Source organism: Cryptotermes secundus, unplaced genomic scaffold (assembly GCF_002891405.2).
Source record: "Cryptotermes secundus unplaced genomic scaffold, Csec_1.0 scaffold356, whole genome shotgun sequence".
Taxonomy (NCBI): Eukaryota; Metazoa; Arthropoda; class Insecta; order Blattodea; family Kalotermitidae; genus Cryptotermes; species Cryptotermes secundus.
Genome location: NW_019739946.1, coordinates 65859 through 78401, shown reverse-complemented (window position 1 = coordinate 78401; position 12543 = coordinate 65859). Strand labels below are relative to the sequence as shown.

The window sequence follows — 12543 nt, the reverse complement described above, 5'->3', positions numbered from 1 at the left end:
GTACTTCACTATCATTCCCACTTTAGTGCGTCCACATTAAAGTTTGGAAGCAATCGCGGAATCACTGAAAATATGGGACACAAGTTTATTTCCGCAGTCCAGACTGGAATAACTTGTGTTTCACTGCATGATAGACTAAACCAAGTTCGCACGCAGTGCTGTTGTCATATTCTTCTTTATTGTTTAAATTAACAAAGTATTTCGAAAGTTTATTTGAACTTCCAGAATTACATTTTTCCTTATTTTTATGTCCCTTATATTGTGCATGTTGCCTCAGGTCACTTTGTCCACCGTGCGAAATGCTAAAATCCTTCCTACACATCGTACAAAATGCCTAGTTTTCGTCTGGTCCCGGCTTAACCCACGAAAACATATCTTCCCATTTCTTCAGATATATTTGATTATGTGTGGCCTGGAATCTCAACTTCTTCCGTGGAGGAGTCTTTGATGGATCTTCTTCGCCCTCAAACATTTTTGCTAACTTGACACTGACTTTCTAGCGAAGATTGAACGGATTAAAAATACAACCTCTGCTTTGGGTTAGAACCTCAAGTGTTGCCAACATTCACGAAATGCAACATAACGAAAGAAACTATAACAATGTCATTTTCAAAGGATTCCAGAAATTTTGTGATAATATTTAACCCATGAAATATAATTCGCAATGGATTTAAATAAAAAAAACGGAGAATTATCCATTCCGGGTAAACAATAAACGGAGGAACAAAATTTGGGCGAAAACACGGAAAAATCCGGGGAAAACGGGATATCTGGGAACCCTAGTTGAGTCAGTCTTGGATTCCCAGAGTCGTGCTGTGGGACTAGGAACCGAGTATGCCTGTACTGGCGAGGACCGACAGCAATTCACCACCCCGTCTAGTCAGTCTTGAGTTATATCGTTATGAACCACGACCTAACTATTAATGAACAAACAGAAGACTTTACATATGCTGTAATTGTAGTGATATATAAATTATGTAAACTAGTGAGAGTGTTGTAGTTATTTGTCGTTGGGAGCTATAAGCGTTCAGTGAATTAAATTATTCAGATCCCGTGTCTAGTCTCTAACACTTGACGGTTTCAATTTTCAGTACTGTAAAACTGTTTAAGGTAATGTTTTTTCTTGGACTGTTGCACATTTATCATCTCCTCTCTGCTTTTACCTACTCTCTGCTTTGGGGCGGTAGCTTGCATTCATCCCTGGTTCCTTTGTCATGTTCACAGTGCTTCCAGATGGAATGGGGTGTCCAAGCTTAAGCCTTCGGCAAGAAAAGGCGGAATCTCAAAATAACAAGTATTTAATAACAATAAAACATAAGTTCGTGACATACATCTCAGAACAATAAGAAACTAATAGTGACTGGCCATTCCTTAACTAATGCAAATATGCATTGCAACAGCAGCAACACTATGCCTTCGACCACCAAAGCAATCACGCGGTGCCGTCTGCTTACCCTAGACCTATAAAATCACCAAAACACACGTAACATTGCGAGACAACCCAGATCACAATATTACCTAATTATATGGTCATAACAGTAACACTGTGTAGGGCAGTGTTTCGCAACCTTTTTCTACTCGTGACACACGATGAAGTATCCATGACTCAACACGGCACACCAAAATGTTATTCCCCTCAAAAACGCATGATATCAGACAATTAAAATAAAGACGTAACGTGATCAACTTATTACTCACTATTGTTATTTTATTATCATTAAACAGAAATCGACTCGTGCGTTTATTAACAATTAATGAACTTTAATTCACTGTAGAGTATCGAAAATACACTTCTATTACTATTAAAGTAAATAATTCTACTCATACCTTCTACGTCATACTTCCGCCTGCTTAACTACACACAGACGACTGATCCGTGATGGAATCGTTGACCATCGTCGACATTTCTTCATCGATGGATTTGAGCCGCTCTGTCTTTGATATCTTAATTTCAGTTAAAGTCGAGGAGCCTAGTTCACACAAATATGTAGCTGAAAATGGCAATACCACATTAACTGCCATATCGGAGATAGCCGGGTATTCACTCATTATTGCCAACCCAAACGTATCCAAAGGCACTTCGAGAAGTTTTAGTTTCAATGTTCTGCCTGCTTTTAAATCTGCGAGTTCCTCTTGTATATTAATTGGAAGATGTTCTGAATTCGCAACGAATGGATCACGAACCCAGTCGAAATCTTGTACACGCTCTCTAAAATACTTATTGAATTTCTACTGCAGCTTTTCGAAATGATCTTTAATTGCGTCCATTACCACTTTATGGCCGTCAGCAAGTGACCATACAGTCGGGAACATCTCAAACGATCCATCTGTAATTCTCTGTATCTACAAATTCAGCTTATTTACAAATCCTTGTATCTTAACCATATTAGAATATTTTCGTTCCTACCTTGCATCTTTCTGTTCAGCTCATTCAAGTGTACGAAAATATTGGAAAGATACGCCAACTTACATACCCATTCATCATCTGCAAATAAATCCGCCTACTCATGCCCCTCAACAGACAAAAATGCACGTACCTCCTCATTAAGTTCAAATATTGGCGTTAANCTTCCATTTTAATTCATTATGTAACACATATTCATTAGTGACACGAAATACTTCTTCACCGGTGGCTCGCTCGGGAAGTTCTTTGCAAAAAAAGAAATTTGTTGCAATTACATCTCCAGCGATGTATCGAATGTAAGCAAGAAGTGACACGAAATACTTCTTCACCGGTGTCTCGTTCGGGAAGTTCTTTGCAAAAAAAAAAGAAATTTGTTGCAATTACATCTCCATCGATGTATCGAATGTAAGCAATAAGTTGTGCGTGATCGCTAGTATCGCTGGACTCGTCGATCTGAAGCGAGAACTTCTGACTGCTGCTGATTTTCTCCTTCATAATGGCTTCAGTATCACTGGACATGTCAATAACTCGGCGACTGATTGTGTCAGCAGAGAGAGGAATTGTTGAAATTTCACTAGCAGTTTCTGAACCCAGGACTATTTTCACCATCTCTTTACAAGCAGGCATTAACAACGTTTTCGCTATTGTGTGTGGTTTTTTTCCCTTTACGATAATTTCGGCTACCTTATAACTTGCTTCCTGTGTTTTTTTCTGAAACACGTACTGTCGCAGTCATTAACGTTTTTTGTTCTTTGTTTTGTTCCAACAAGCGACGAAAATAATTGACACCTTTGCTTGATAGAGAAGGATGTCTTGATGACAACTGTCGTTTCAATTTACTGGGAACCATAGCAGCATTACTGATTTTTTCACCACAAACGACACACTCGGGAATTGGGCACGTAAAATAAATAATTATCACTATACTGCCGGTGTACTAATTTTTGTTTTTTTAAGGATTTTATCCATCTTGAAAAAATAAAGTAGTCTAATAGTAATAGAAAATAGCAAGACTAACTAGCAACCACAATTTTCGAACTACTTCAGAGCACAGCATTGATAGAACTGAAGCAATTGTAAGACGAGAGACCTATACTCTTCAAATGGAAGAAGTGACACATATAACGACTTATTTTTTAAATATTTATAATTTTAAATGAAGTCCAACAATCGGTGGGTGCCTCGTTACAGGAAGAAAGTCATAAAGTTGAAGAAGCTCTGACTTCTAACAAACAGGGACAAATACCAAAACAGCGTTATAAAAGACAGGGAAACCATTGCTAATCCCTGAAAATTTAGGGAAAATCTCGTACACAGAACATGCGACAAGTATATCAAAGAGCCGCGTAGATGCGAGAAAAATAAAAATAAATCAATAATGAAAACTATGATATAACAACAACCGTAAGTAAATAATTTCCGTTTAATTTCTTAGAATACAACATTACTGTATATAAAAAATCACAGCATGTAATAAAGAATAAACAAGCATCATCATATTTAATCAGTGCAGTGGCTGGGAATAAAATACAAGCATATGAAACAAGGTAACTGGGATAAAATAAAACGAATAAAATTCACAATTAATTTCTTACAATAGGTAAAAGTTCGCGTCACACCTTTCACCTTGTGACGGCACACCGGTTGCGGAACACTGGTATAGGGCATTTACAACTCCAAACAAATAATAATTTCACGCCAAACGGAAAAACTCGCCGCAACATCCCCAACGAAAACTTACTTTGTCGTTTCAAGGAGGAGGCCTCTTGCCCTCAACGACCGGAGCGAAGAACGAAATGCAATTTGGAGAGGCCAGATCGAAACGGAATTTTGTGCTGGCGCTACTTCTAAGTCATCCAAGTAGAAGATATGTCTCAGAGTTACTTCATATAGTAAGATTACTTTGAAATGCTTTAAATGTAGTTGTTGGTGATGAAATAGTTTCCTGCTATGTGGGAAGTACTGAGAAACTGTAGCCAGATTGAACTGAGCGCAAATATATTGGTTGGACCAGTTCACATTATAGTGCATTTGAGCATTTGAGCAGATCACAGGAATCATTTTTATAAATGGGATAAGTTTCATTCTTGTAAAAGGGAGTAGGATTGTGAATTTATTCATTGGAAAGTGAGTGAGGGTGTATATTGGATTACAGGTAACCTTTTTACCGACTTATGTCGGTCCTCCGCTGAGGATGCTGCGCGTGCGCGGCTAACAGTGTCAGGCCCTGACCGTGGTATTGTGGTTAGAATGGTCTGCGTGACGTGTCTGTGTGTGTGAGGTTATAGTGATGGTATTATTTGTGTGGAAGATAAGTTAGACCAACAGGCTGATATATATGGCAGATGTCAGTTTTGCGTAGAGTACAGGCATAACGATTTTGTTTAGTACAGCACATGTTAAGTGAAGTATGGCAAACCGTATAATAAATATGTTACTTATCCTCCTGTTACTGCTTGTAAGCAGTATCTCTACTATACGTAGATCAGTAAGTGTAAATTGATATTCATGATTGCTGATTTGTTTCGGCCTAGATCGAAACTGACTTTGTTGCTGGAATGTCACCGTAATCAACACGTGATAATGGATACAGGGACAGAAGAGCTCTGTCCTCTGGGGTGTAACGCCACGTAGTCCGTTGAGATGCGGCCGACATTTCAGAGGAACCTCTCCACCATCTTCACTGTCCTCTCTGAAACGTCGGTTGGCATACAGTGGACTATAGGGCGTTGTGTCCCATAAGATAAAACTATCCATAACCACCGCTGTTGGTGCACATGTATTTTGGCATTTCTTCGTAATTTACAAACTAGTAATTTTATAGCTCTGAGTCATACCTGATGTTCAAGGTAGCCATCATGAGAATCTGGTGGTCCACAAGTGTATACAGCATATAATTTTCATAATGTTAACGTTTTAAATTTGTTTTGTAAATGTAGGTCAATCCTATTGCACTCAGACATGAACCCCCTCCCCCTTTTGGAATCCTGAGGATTGTTACCATATTCAAATAACGATTTTAAGACATTATTATATTTGTTATAAGCAATTATTAGTTAAGCATAATTAATATTTTTTATGTTAACAGGTGCCAGAAAACTTTGCTCGTGCAGGACATACAAACAATTGGGCTGTACTTGTCGATACATCAAGATTTTGGTTTAATTATCGTCATGTGGCCAACGTGTTGTCAATATATCGGAGTGTAAAGCGACTTGGAATTCCTGACAGGTTAGTAAATCTGTAAGATCATTGTCTTCTAGAATATGATACTATGTAATGTACTATTAGGTTCCTGTCTATCAAACTACGAGGGTCGTACTGAAAGGCATGAGCAACAATTTTTTGTAAAGTAACATGCTTTATTACTGACAAACCAAATACAAAACATTAATCTACAGACCTTTCTTTATTTTTCCACATAATCTCCACTTCTTTGTACACATTTCTCCCAGCGTTCTGGGAGTTTGAAAATTCCCCTTCTGTAAAATTCCGTTCCAGCCATCCGAAGACACTGACGCACTGCTTTCTGAATTGCCTCCCTTGTTTCAAAATACTGTCCAAGCAGCTGATCCTTCACAAATCCTTCATTTCAGGCTTGAAGTGGTGAAACCAGCTTTCATCACCTGTCACAATACAGAGCAAAAAATCATCACCTTCGTGTCGATATCTCTACAGCAGTTCTGAGGTGATGGCTTTTCACTGACCTTTGTGGTCTTCAGTCAATAACTGCAGGACCCAACGAGCACAAACTTTCCTAAAGCCCAAGCTTTCAATCATCTCCTGTACTGCACTGTGCCCTGTTCCAAGTTTTCTGACTATTGTGTCCACAGTCACACGCATGTCATCTTGAATGATCTCATCTAGTCATTCCTTGTTGCGTTCAGTTGAGGCTGTTCGAGGACGACCACTCCGAGGCTCATCTTCGATGCTTGTGTTCCCATCTTTAAAATGTTTTACCCATCTTTGAACACTGCTCGCACCCATGCACACACTTCCATAAGCACACTGAAGTCTCTGGTGAATTTCTGCAACAGGGATTTCCTCTTTCACAAGACATTCAATGACAGCACACTGGCGAAACAACATATTGTCGGCCATCTTGTTAGGAGTGATACTGGTCATGTGATGCAAACTATTCACGTCACAAGACCCTCAAGGTTAACACAACAGCTGGTTCCACCTACCACCTTACTCTCTTTTGTCTGCTGTTCCCAGGTTGCATACAAAAAAAGTTGCTCATGACTTTCGGTACGACCTACGTATGTTGTTGTACATCCCAGCAGACCATGATCTTAATATTCACTGCCATGAGAACTCAGCTTGCTGCTCACTTCTGCCTAGTACTAAGGTCAATAAGGGTGGTGCTATACCTCCACTTCCCCATATGTCTTCATGGCATATTGCTTAATTAATTAATTGTATCTGCGTTTTTAATGAAATAATTAATTGCGAAAAATATCTACGTGTAGAGAGGACAGGATTTTCAACTCTTATGATCTGTGAATTGTAACTAATTCATTCCAAACATTATCATCTGTCAGGCTTGCTGATTCGTCAGAAAAATTCAAATGCGCCTCATAGCAAGTAATGCATTGATCACTGTGAAACACAGAGCCATGAACTCATCTAGTTACTAAAAAACCTCCCTTTATAAGTGGGCAAACAACATCCAGCAATAGATGGAATTTATTGTTGTATCCTACAGAGAAAATTGGCCCAAGCCATGACGTCTGCAGAAGCAAGCAGTGGCCACCTAGAGGAATGCAGTTGCAGTGTTGTGTATATTTTGTTCACAGCAAAGTTAATTGTGCACTCTATGAATGTGATGTCACAGGTCTGTGCCTTATCCATGCTTTAAGGGTTGTCACATTAGATTAAATCTCTTAGGATAGTTTCTTGGTATTTTACACCAGTAGGATTCACAGAGCAGACAGGTGAATAGAGGGTGTCCGAACAAAAGATATCCAAAATAAAGTAATTATGTCTCAGAAAGCATTTATTATGTACATTTATGGGTTAAACTATTACAAAGGGAATCTACCAAAGTTTTTTTTTCCCGAGTATGTGACTTTCTCAATAAATTTAAATGTGGGCTTCCTTGGTGGCACGACAAATATCCAAATGATATTCAGCCTTGTTGCACATTGCTTGAAGGTCGTTTATCTTAACATGGTAGACAATGTTCTTCACATAACCCTATAAAAAAATCCACTGGGGCTACATCTGGCAACCTGTGAGGCCAAGCGATCGGTCCACCTCTGCAAATCCATCTCCCAGCCATCTCTGTCCAGATGATTCCTAACATGGTGGCAGAAATGTGGTGGCACCCCATCTTATTGAATGATGTTTGAGGTGGTAACTGGGACAGCACGCACAGCTCCAGCATGTGCGAGTATGATTGTCCAGTCACAGTCTTTTCCAAAAAGAGAAACCATCCACTCAACTTGTTGTGCATTAAGCTGGCCCACACGTTCACTTTGGGGCTGCCTCTTTCCAACTCAGATGTGGATTTTGACTACCCCAAATCCTACAGCTGTACCTGTTTACAGTTCCATTAACATGGAACATTGCCTCATCCGAGAAGCATGCCTGACAGAGGAAATCGGGTGACGCATCAATTCTTTCTAGCATGCCCACAGTGAAGTTTGTTTGTTACTTGGTCACTCGGTTTTAGTGCATGAATCATTTGAATTTTATATGCTCTTAGGTGGTGCCTTTTATGTATTACATCATGCACTGTTGAATGTGGAATTTGTAACTACAAGCTAGCAGCACAAATTGATTTCCACAAACTTCACTGGAATGCCTCTCTAATGCAATTGACATTTTCTTCAGAGGTCCATGTCTTTCCAGAAGATTTTATACTCAACAGTCTACCTGTAGTCCTCAGTTTGTTGCCCCAGAACTGAATGCTTTTCTGTGTAGGAGGTTGACTTCATATTGTGTTCTAAATCGACGCTGGACAGCTGTAAGAGATTGCAACTCTGCTAGCCACAACCCGCATTGAACCTGTTCCTGTAGTGTTGACATCATTACTGAGCTTGCCAAAGGCATTTGCATAAGCCAGGCATGAAAAAGAAACTTTCAGAGTTTTCTTTTCTGATGACATCAACTGAATATGTGTATGACAGTTAGTTTCCAAGATATAAATTTTTTATTTTGAATACCTTTAACCCGGACATCTTGTATAAAAGACACCTGCTATGTTGATTTTTTTATCTTGTAACAGGTTCATACACAAGTCTCCTGCATATAACACATTATAAAAATGACCCTTGTGCAGTGCTGTCATTGACATCTTTTTGCTTTGTGATACTTTGAATTCCATGTTTTTATCAATGATAATTTTAGAGAAGTTTATACTTTTAGAAAAGGAGACATAGTTTTAATTAAACACCTATATTTTAATTTAGACCATTATCTACAAGGATAATTTAAATCTGGTATGGAGATTCTTAATTTGTCATTCGCGAAGTCATTTTAACATACACTGCTGCATAGCATAGGCAGTTAGAAAGGCATCTTTAAATAAAGTAAAAATATTCGTGATCATTTCCGGTCTAGAAACCCCAAAATTAATGGCCGTAGGGATTCGCTGTGCTGACCACGTGACACCCACTATCGCTAAAGTTGGCAACAACTTCCCCGACAAGCAGTGGTCGCTTGTTCAATATAGTTCACTTGCGGACTAAAGCCATGGAGTTTGTTTTATTCGTGATCATTATCTAGTCTCTTTTGAATGCTATATAAGTTATGATGTTCATATGGTATTACTGAATATATTAAGAATCATCCAGTCCTCATCTGATGTTGTTATTGTTACAAATTAAGTTGGTAGAATAAATGGCTGTTACGTTGTTAGTTATTGAAGACTACAAAGACAAAAACAACACCATCCAGTGTGACTATTTAAGTTTTATCACTTGAAAACTCGTCACCCTTACATGTTTCAATCCCTACGGATCATCCTCAGAGGGCATCAATACTTTTTCCGGAAACTATTATTACAATAGGTGTTAAATTATATACATACACATATAATGTCTGAAGTACACAATGTACACAATGTTCAACTTTTCACAGTCACAGCAGCCTTCCTGGTATTAAAATTTTTAAAGTTTTTTAAAAAATTTGTTGTTTAGGATTAAAATTTATAAACCATGCAGGTCCGTGCCAATTCTCCTATTGCCTTTCTTGGAGGTGGCTTATCTTGTGCCTCCTGTCTATCTTGAGAAAGGAGATTCTTGGTATTGTCCATGTTTGTTCGTGGCTTGCTGTGTTGTTTACATTGTTGTAATATTGTAATAGTAATTTCCGGAAAAAGTAAGATGCCCTCTGAGGATGATCCGTGGGGATCGAAACATGTAAGGGTGATGAGTTTTCAAGTGATAAAACTTAAATAGTCATACTGGACGGTGTTGTTTTTGTCTTTGTAATTGTTAGTGAGATGGACCAGAATGAAACAAATCAAATTTATTGAAGACTGTTTCAACTGTTGTACAGTCAAATCATCCTTATGGTAGCAGATGATATGGCATGCAATCCTAGGAACCCACGTCCCGCAACTGTCTTCAACAATGCCAATCAGCACATTAATGTGTATGGAGATGATGTGGAAGTGGATTACAGAGGATATGAAGTAAGTTCATACACTGTTTAGAAATCTGTGAAGTGTGGGTGTGAAAACAAACTAATCAGTACATGTTATGCCGCAAATTTCGAGAATGGAAATTTGAGACATGGCCCAAATGTTATGAGAATTGCAAAAGAGTTTCACATCGATTAGAGCAAGGATGGCAACACACAGGCTGTGGAACTCGGTCAAGAATGTCTTAGTCAGCAGAGGTGCGTAATCGCACAAGCGGGAAGCTCACTTCAGTAGGCCACTGGGGAGAATGAAATTACCAAATACACAGGAATGAGATGCCGCGGATTCATCCGTGAGAATAGAAGTTAATCAATAGAAGATCACCACCCTTAATTAGGGCAGAAGGAGGAGGTAGCTTTCCTTTCGGGGGAGCTGCTGCACCAGCTGTTTTAGAGTATAAAGGTGTGAAAATGGAGGCTCTTTATCTTTTCTGCTGATCAAAATGTAATATTTAGAAAAGTTTGCCTAAGGCCCTGTTTCGGCATGGGTTCAACAAGATGGTGGTTGGTGGCAGTTGCCTGCGTCTCTACTACAAGTAAGTCAATTTGCTCATGCTAGCCATGTATCATAAAACTTTATTGTTGTTTGTTAAACCATTGAAGTGCAATCTCCAGTGTGCCCTGCAAGCATTAGGATAGGATAGGATAGAAACTGTGTAACGAGTGGTAGAGAATGAAGGGAAGAGACAGACTCAAGCCATATGCCCTAGGTGGGAGATCAGAGGGAAAGTGATAACCAGTCAACATCAAGATACTATGTAGACCTGACAGAACGTCGGCAGTCTTATTGCTGTAAATATGTGTGTAAATAGACCAGTGGAATTAGGGTAGGATGTAACACAGAGTTGTGATTTACCTCCACGAACAGAACCCTTCCCAGACCAATCCGGGGCTATCCTAGTCCAGACGAATACAGAACTGACTCCAGGCAGCCAACAGCAGCCGTATGCAACGAAACAGTTGAAGAGCGAGGAGAATCCTAGTTTAGGGAAACTAAATGACACCCCAGTCTTTGGGGGTGTGACTGTTATTGGGTAGAGGCAGGTCCGAACCTTCACACCCGCCCTATGGCATTACAAAGTGGTGACAGCGGTGGGATTAGCCGATGAAGAGATGGCTGACAAAGTAATTTAGTATTTTCTGTAACCACCCCTATCATCATGGCAGTACAGTACATGTTCTCTTTAGCCTACTTGCAGTCATCTTGTCCATGTGACTTTCACCAGAAACAGTGTTGTACACTTAGTGAACTTTTGTGGAGCATTGGACAGGAGGTTGGAGAAAACTGCATAATGAGGAGCTTCATAACTTGTACTCTTCTCCAAGTATAATTAGAATGATGAAGTCAGGGAGGATGAGGTTGGCAGGGCATTAGCACAAATGGGTAGGGAAGATTAATGCACATAGGATATTGGTGGGAGAGCCAGATGGAAAGAGACCACTCGGAAGACCAAGGCATAGGTGGGTGGGTGATAGTGAAATGGATCTTAGAGAGATAGGATGGGATGGTATGGATTGCATTGATCTGGCTCAGGATAGGGACCAATGGAGTGCTCATGTGAACACAGATAGGAACTTTCAGGTTCCATAAAATGCTGGGAAATTCTTGAGTAGCTGCAAAATTGGCGGCTTCTCAAGAAGGGCTCAGCTCCATGAGTGAGTGAGTGAGAGAGAGAGTTCAAAAATTGCGACACTGCCATCAAACTGTTATGGTGTCAGGATGGGGGAGGTGAGGGAGACCTTGGCAGGGTTACATCCCTTTTTTACCATCCTTCCCGTACCATATTAAAACACATACCTCTTGCAACAACAATTGTAGTATTATTATTTAATCATCCTCAGTTATGCATAAATCAACAAGAACTCTTAATAACAGAATCTGAATTTACTGCAGTCACTTCCCCTATCTACAGATACCCTGAAAACCTGGCTATAAGGGCGCGTTTCCACGGGGTGTGACACGCTAGCGTGAGGCAAGTATTCGTGAGTATGACCCATGTGAACGTAGTGTCATGGAAATTCTTATGACGTCACAGGCAAGAGTGAGGGCTCACCCTTCATATCAAACATGTTTGATTTTCAGTCGTGAGTTTGCCTCTACCATGTCTGTACTGGATCGGGTCATAAAATTACGAGAAAGGGAAACTGTGCGGTTTGTGGAATTATGTGCAGATGAACCAGTGCTGTATGATGCAAGCATGGAAAGTTACAGAGACAGAGACGTGAGAATGGCAGCGGCGAAGAGAATTTCCAATGCGCTCGCAATTCCTGGCTTTGGACCGAAGGAGGTGATGGCAAAATTTAAAAACTTGAGGAGTAGTTATTGTCATATATTGTCTCATATTAGTATCTGATTTTGCGACCAGTGGTGAAACGCGTTCCAGAAGGAAATCAAATTGGTCTTCAGACACTCGTAGTAAGTTCTTGAAATCATCTGGGTAACTATTTCTGAGTTCCATGTCAACCAAATTATGTGGCCCTAATTTCCT

The 12543-nt window shown here is 39.7% G+C and overlaps 1 protein-coding gene across 4 annotated transcripts in view; it reads left to right on the top strand.

Annotated features, from left to right (window-relative positions):
- Nucleotides 1-4639: 4639 nt before the first annotated feature.
- Nucleotides 4640-12543, top strand: part of LOC111872088 (putative GPI-anchor transamidase) — a 44431-nt gene continuing 36527 nt past the window's right edge. For all 4 annotated transcript variants that reach the window (XM_023865636.2, XM_023865637.2, XM_023865635.2 and 1 more), the window contains exons 1-3: nt 4640-4892; nt 5493-5635; nt 9911-10046. In XM_023865636.2, the coding sequence (XP_023721404.1) occupies nt 4815-4892; nt 5493-5635; nt 9911-10046 (357 nt within the window). In that variant the 5' untranslated portion in view covers nt 4640-4814. The remainder of the gene's footprint in view (nt 4893-5492; nt 5636-9910; nt 10047-12543) is intronic.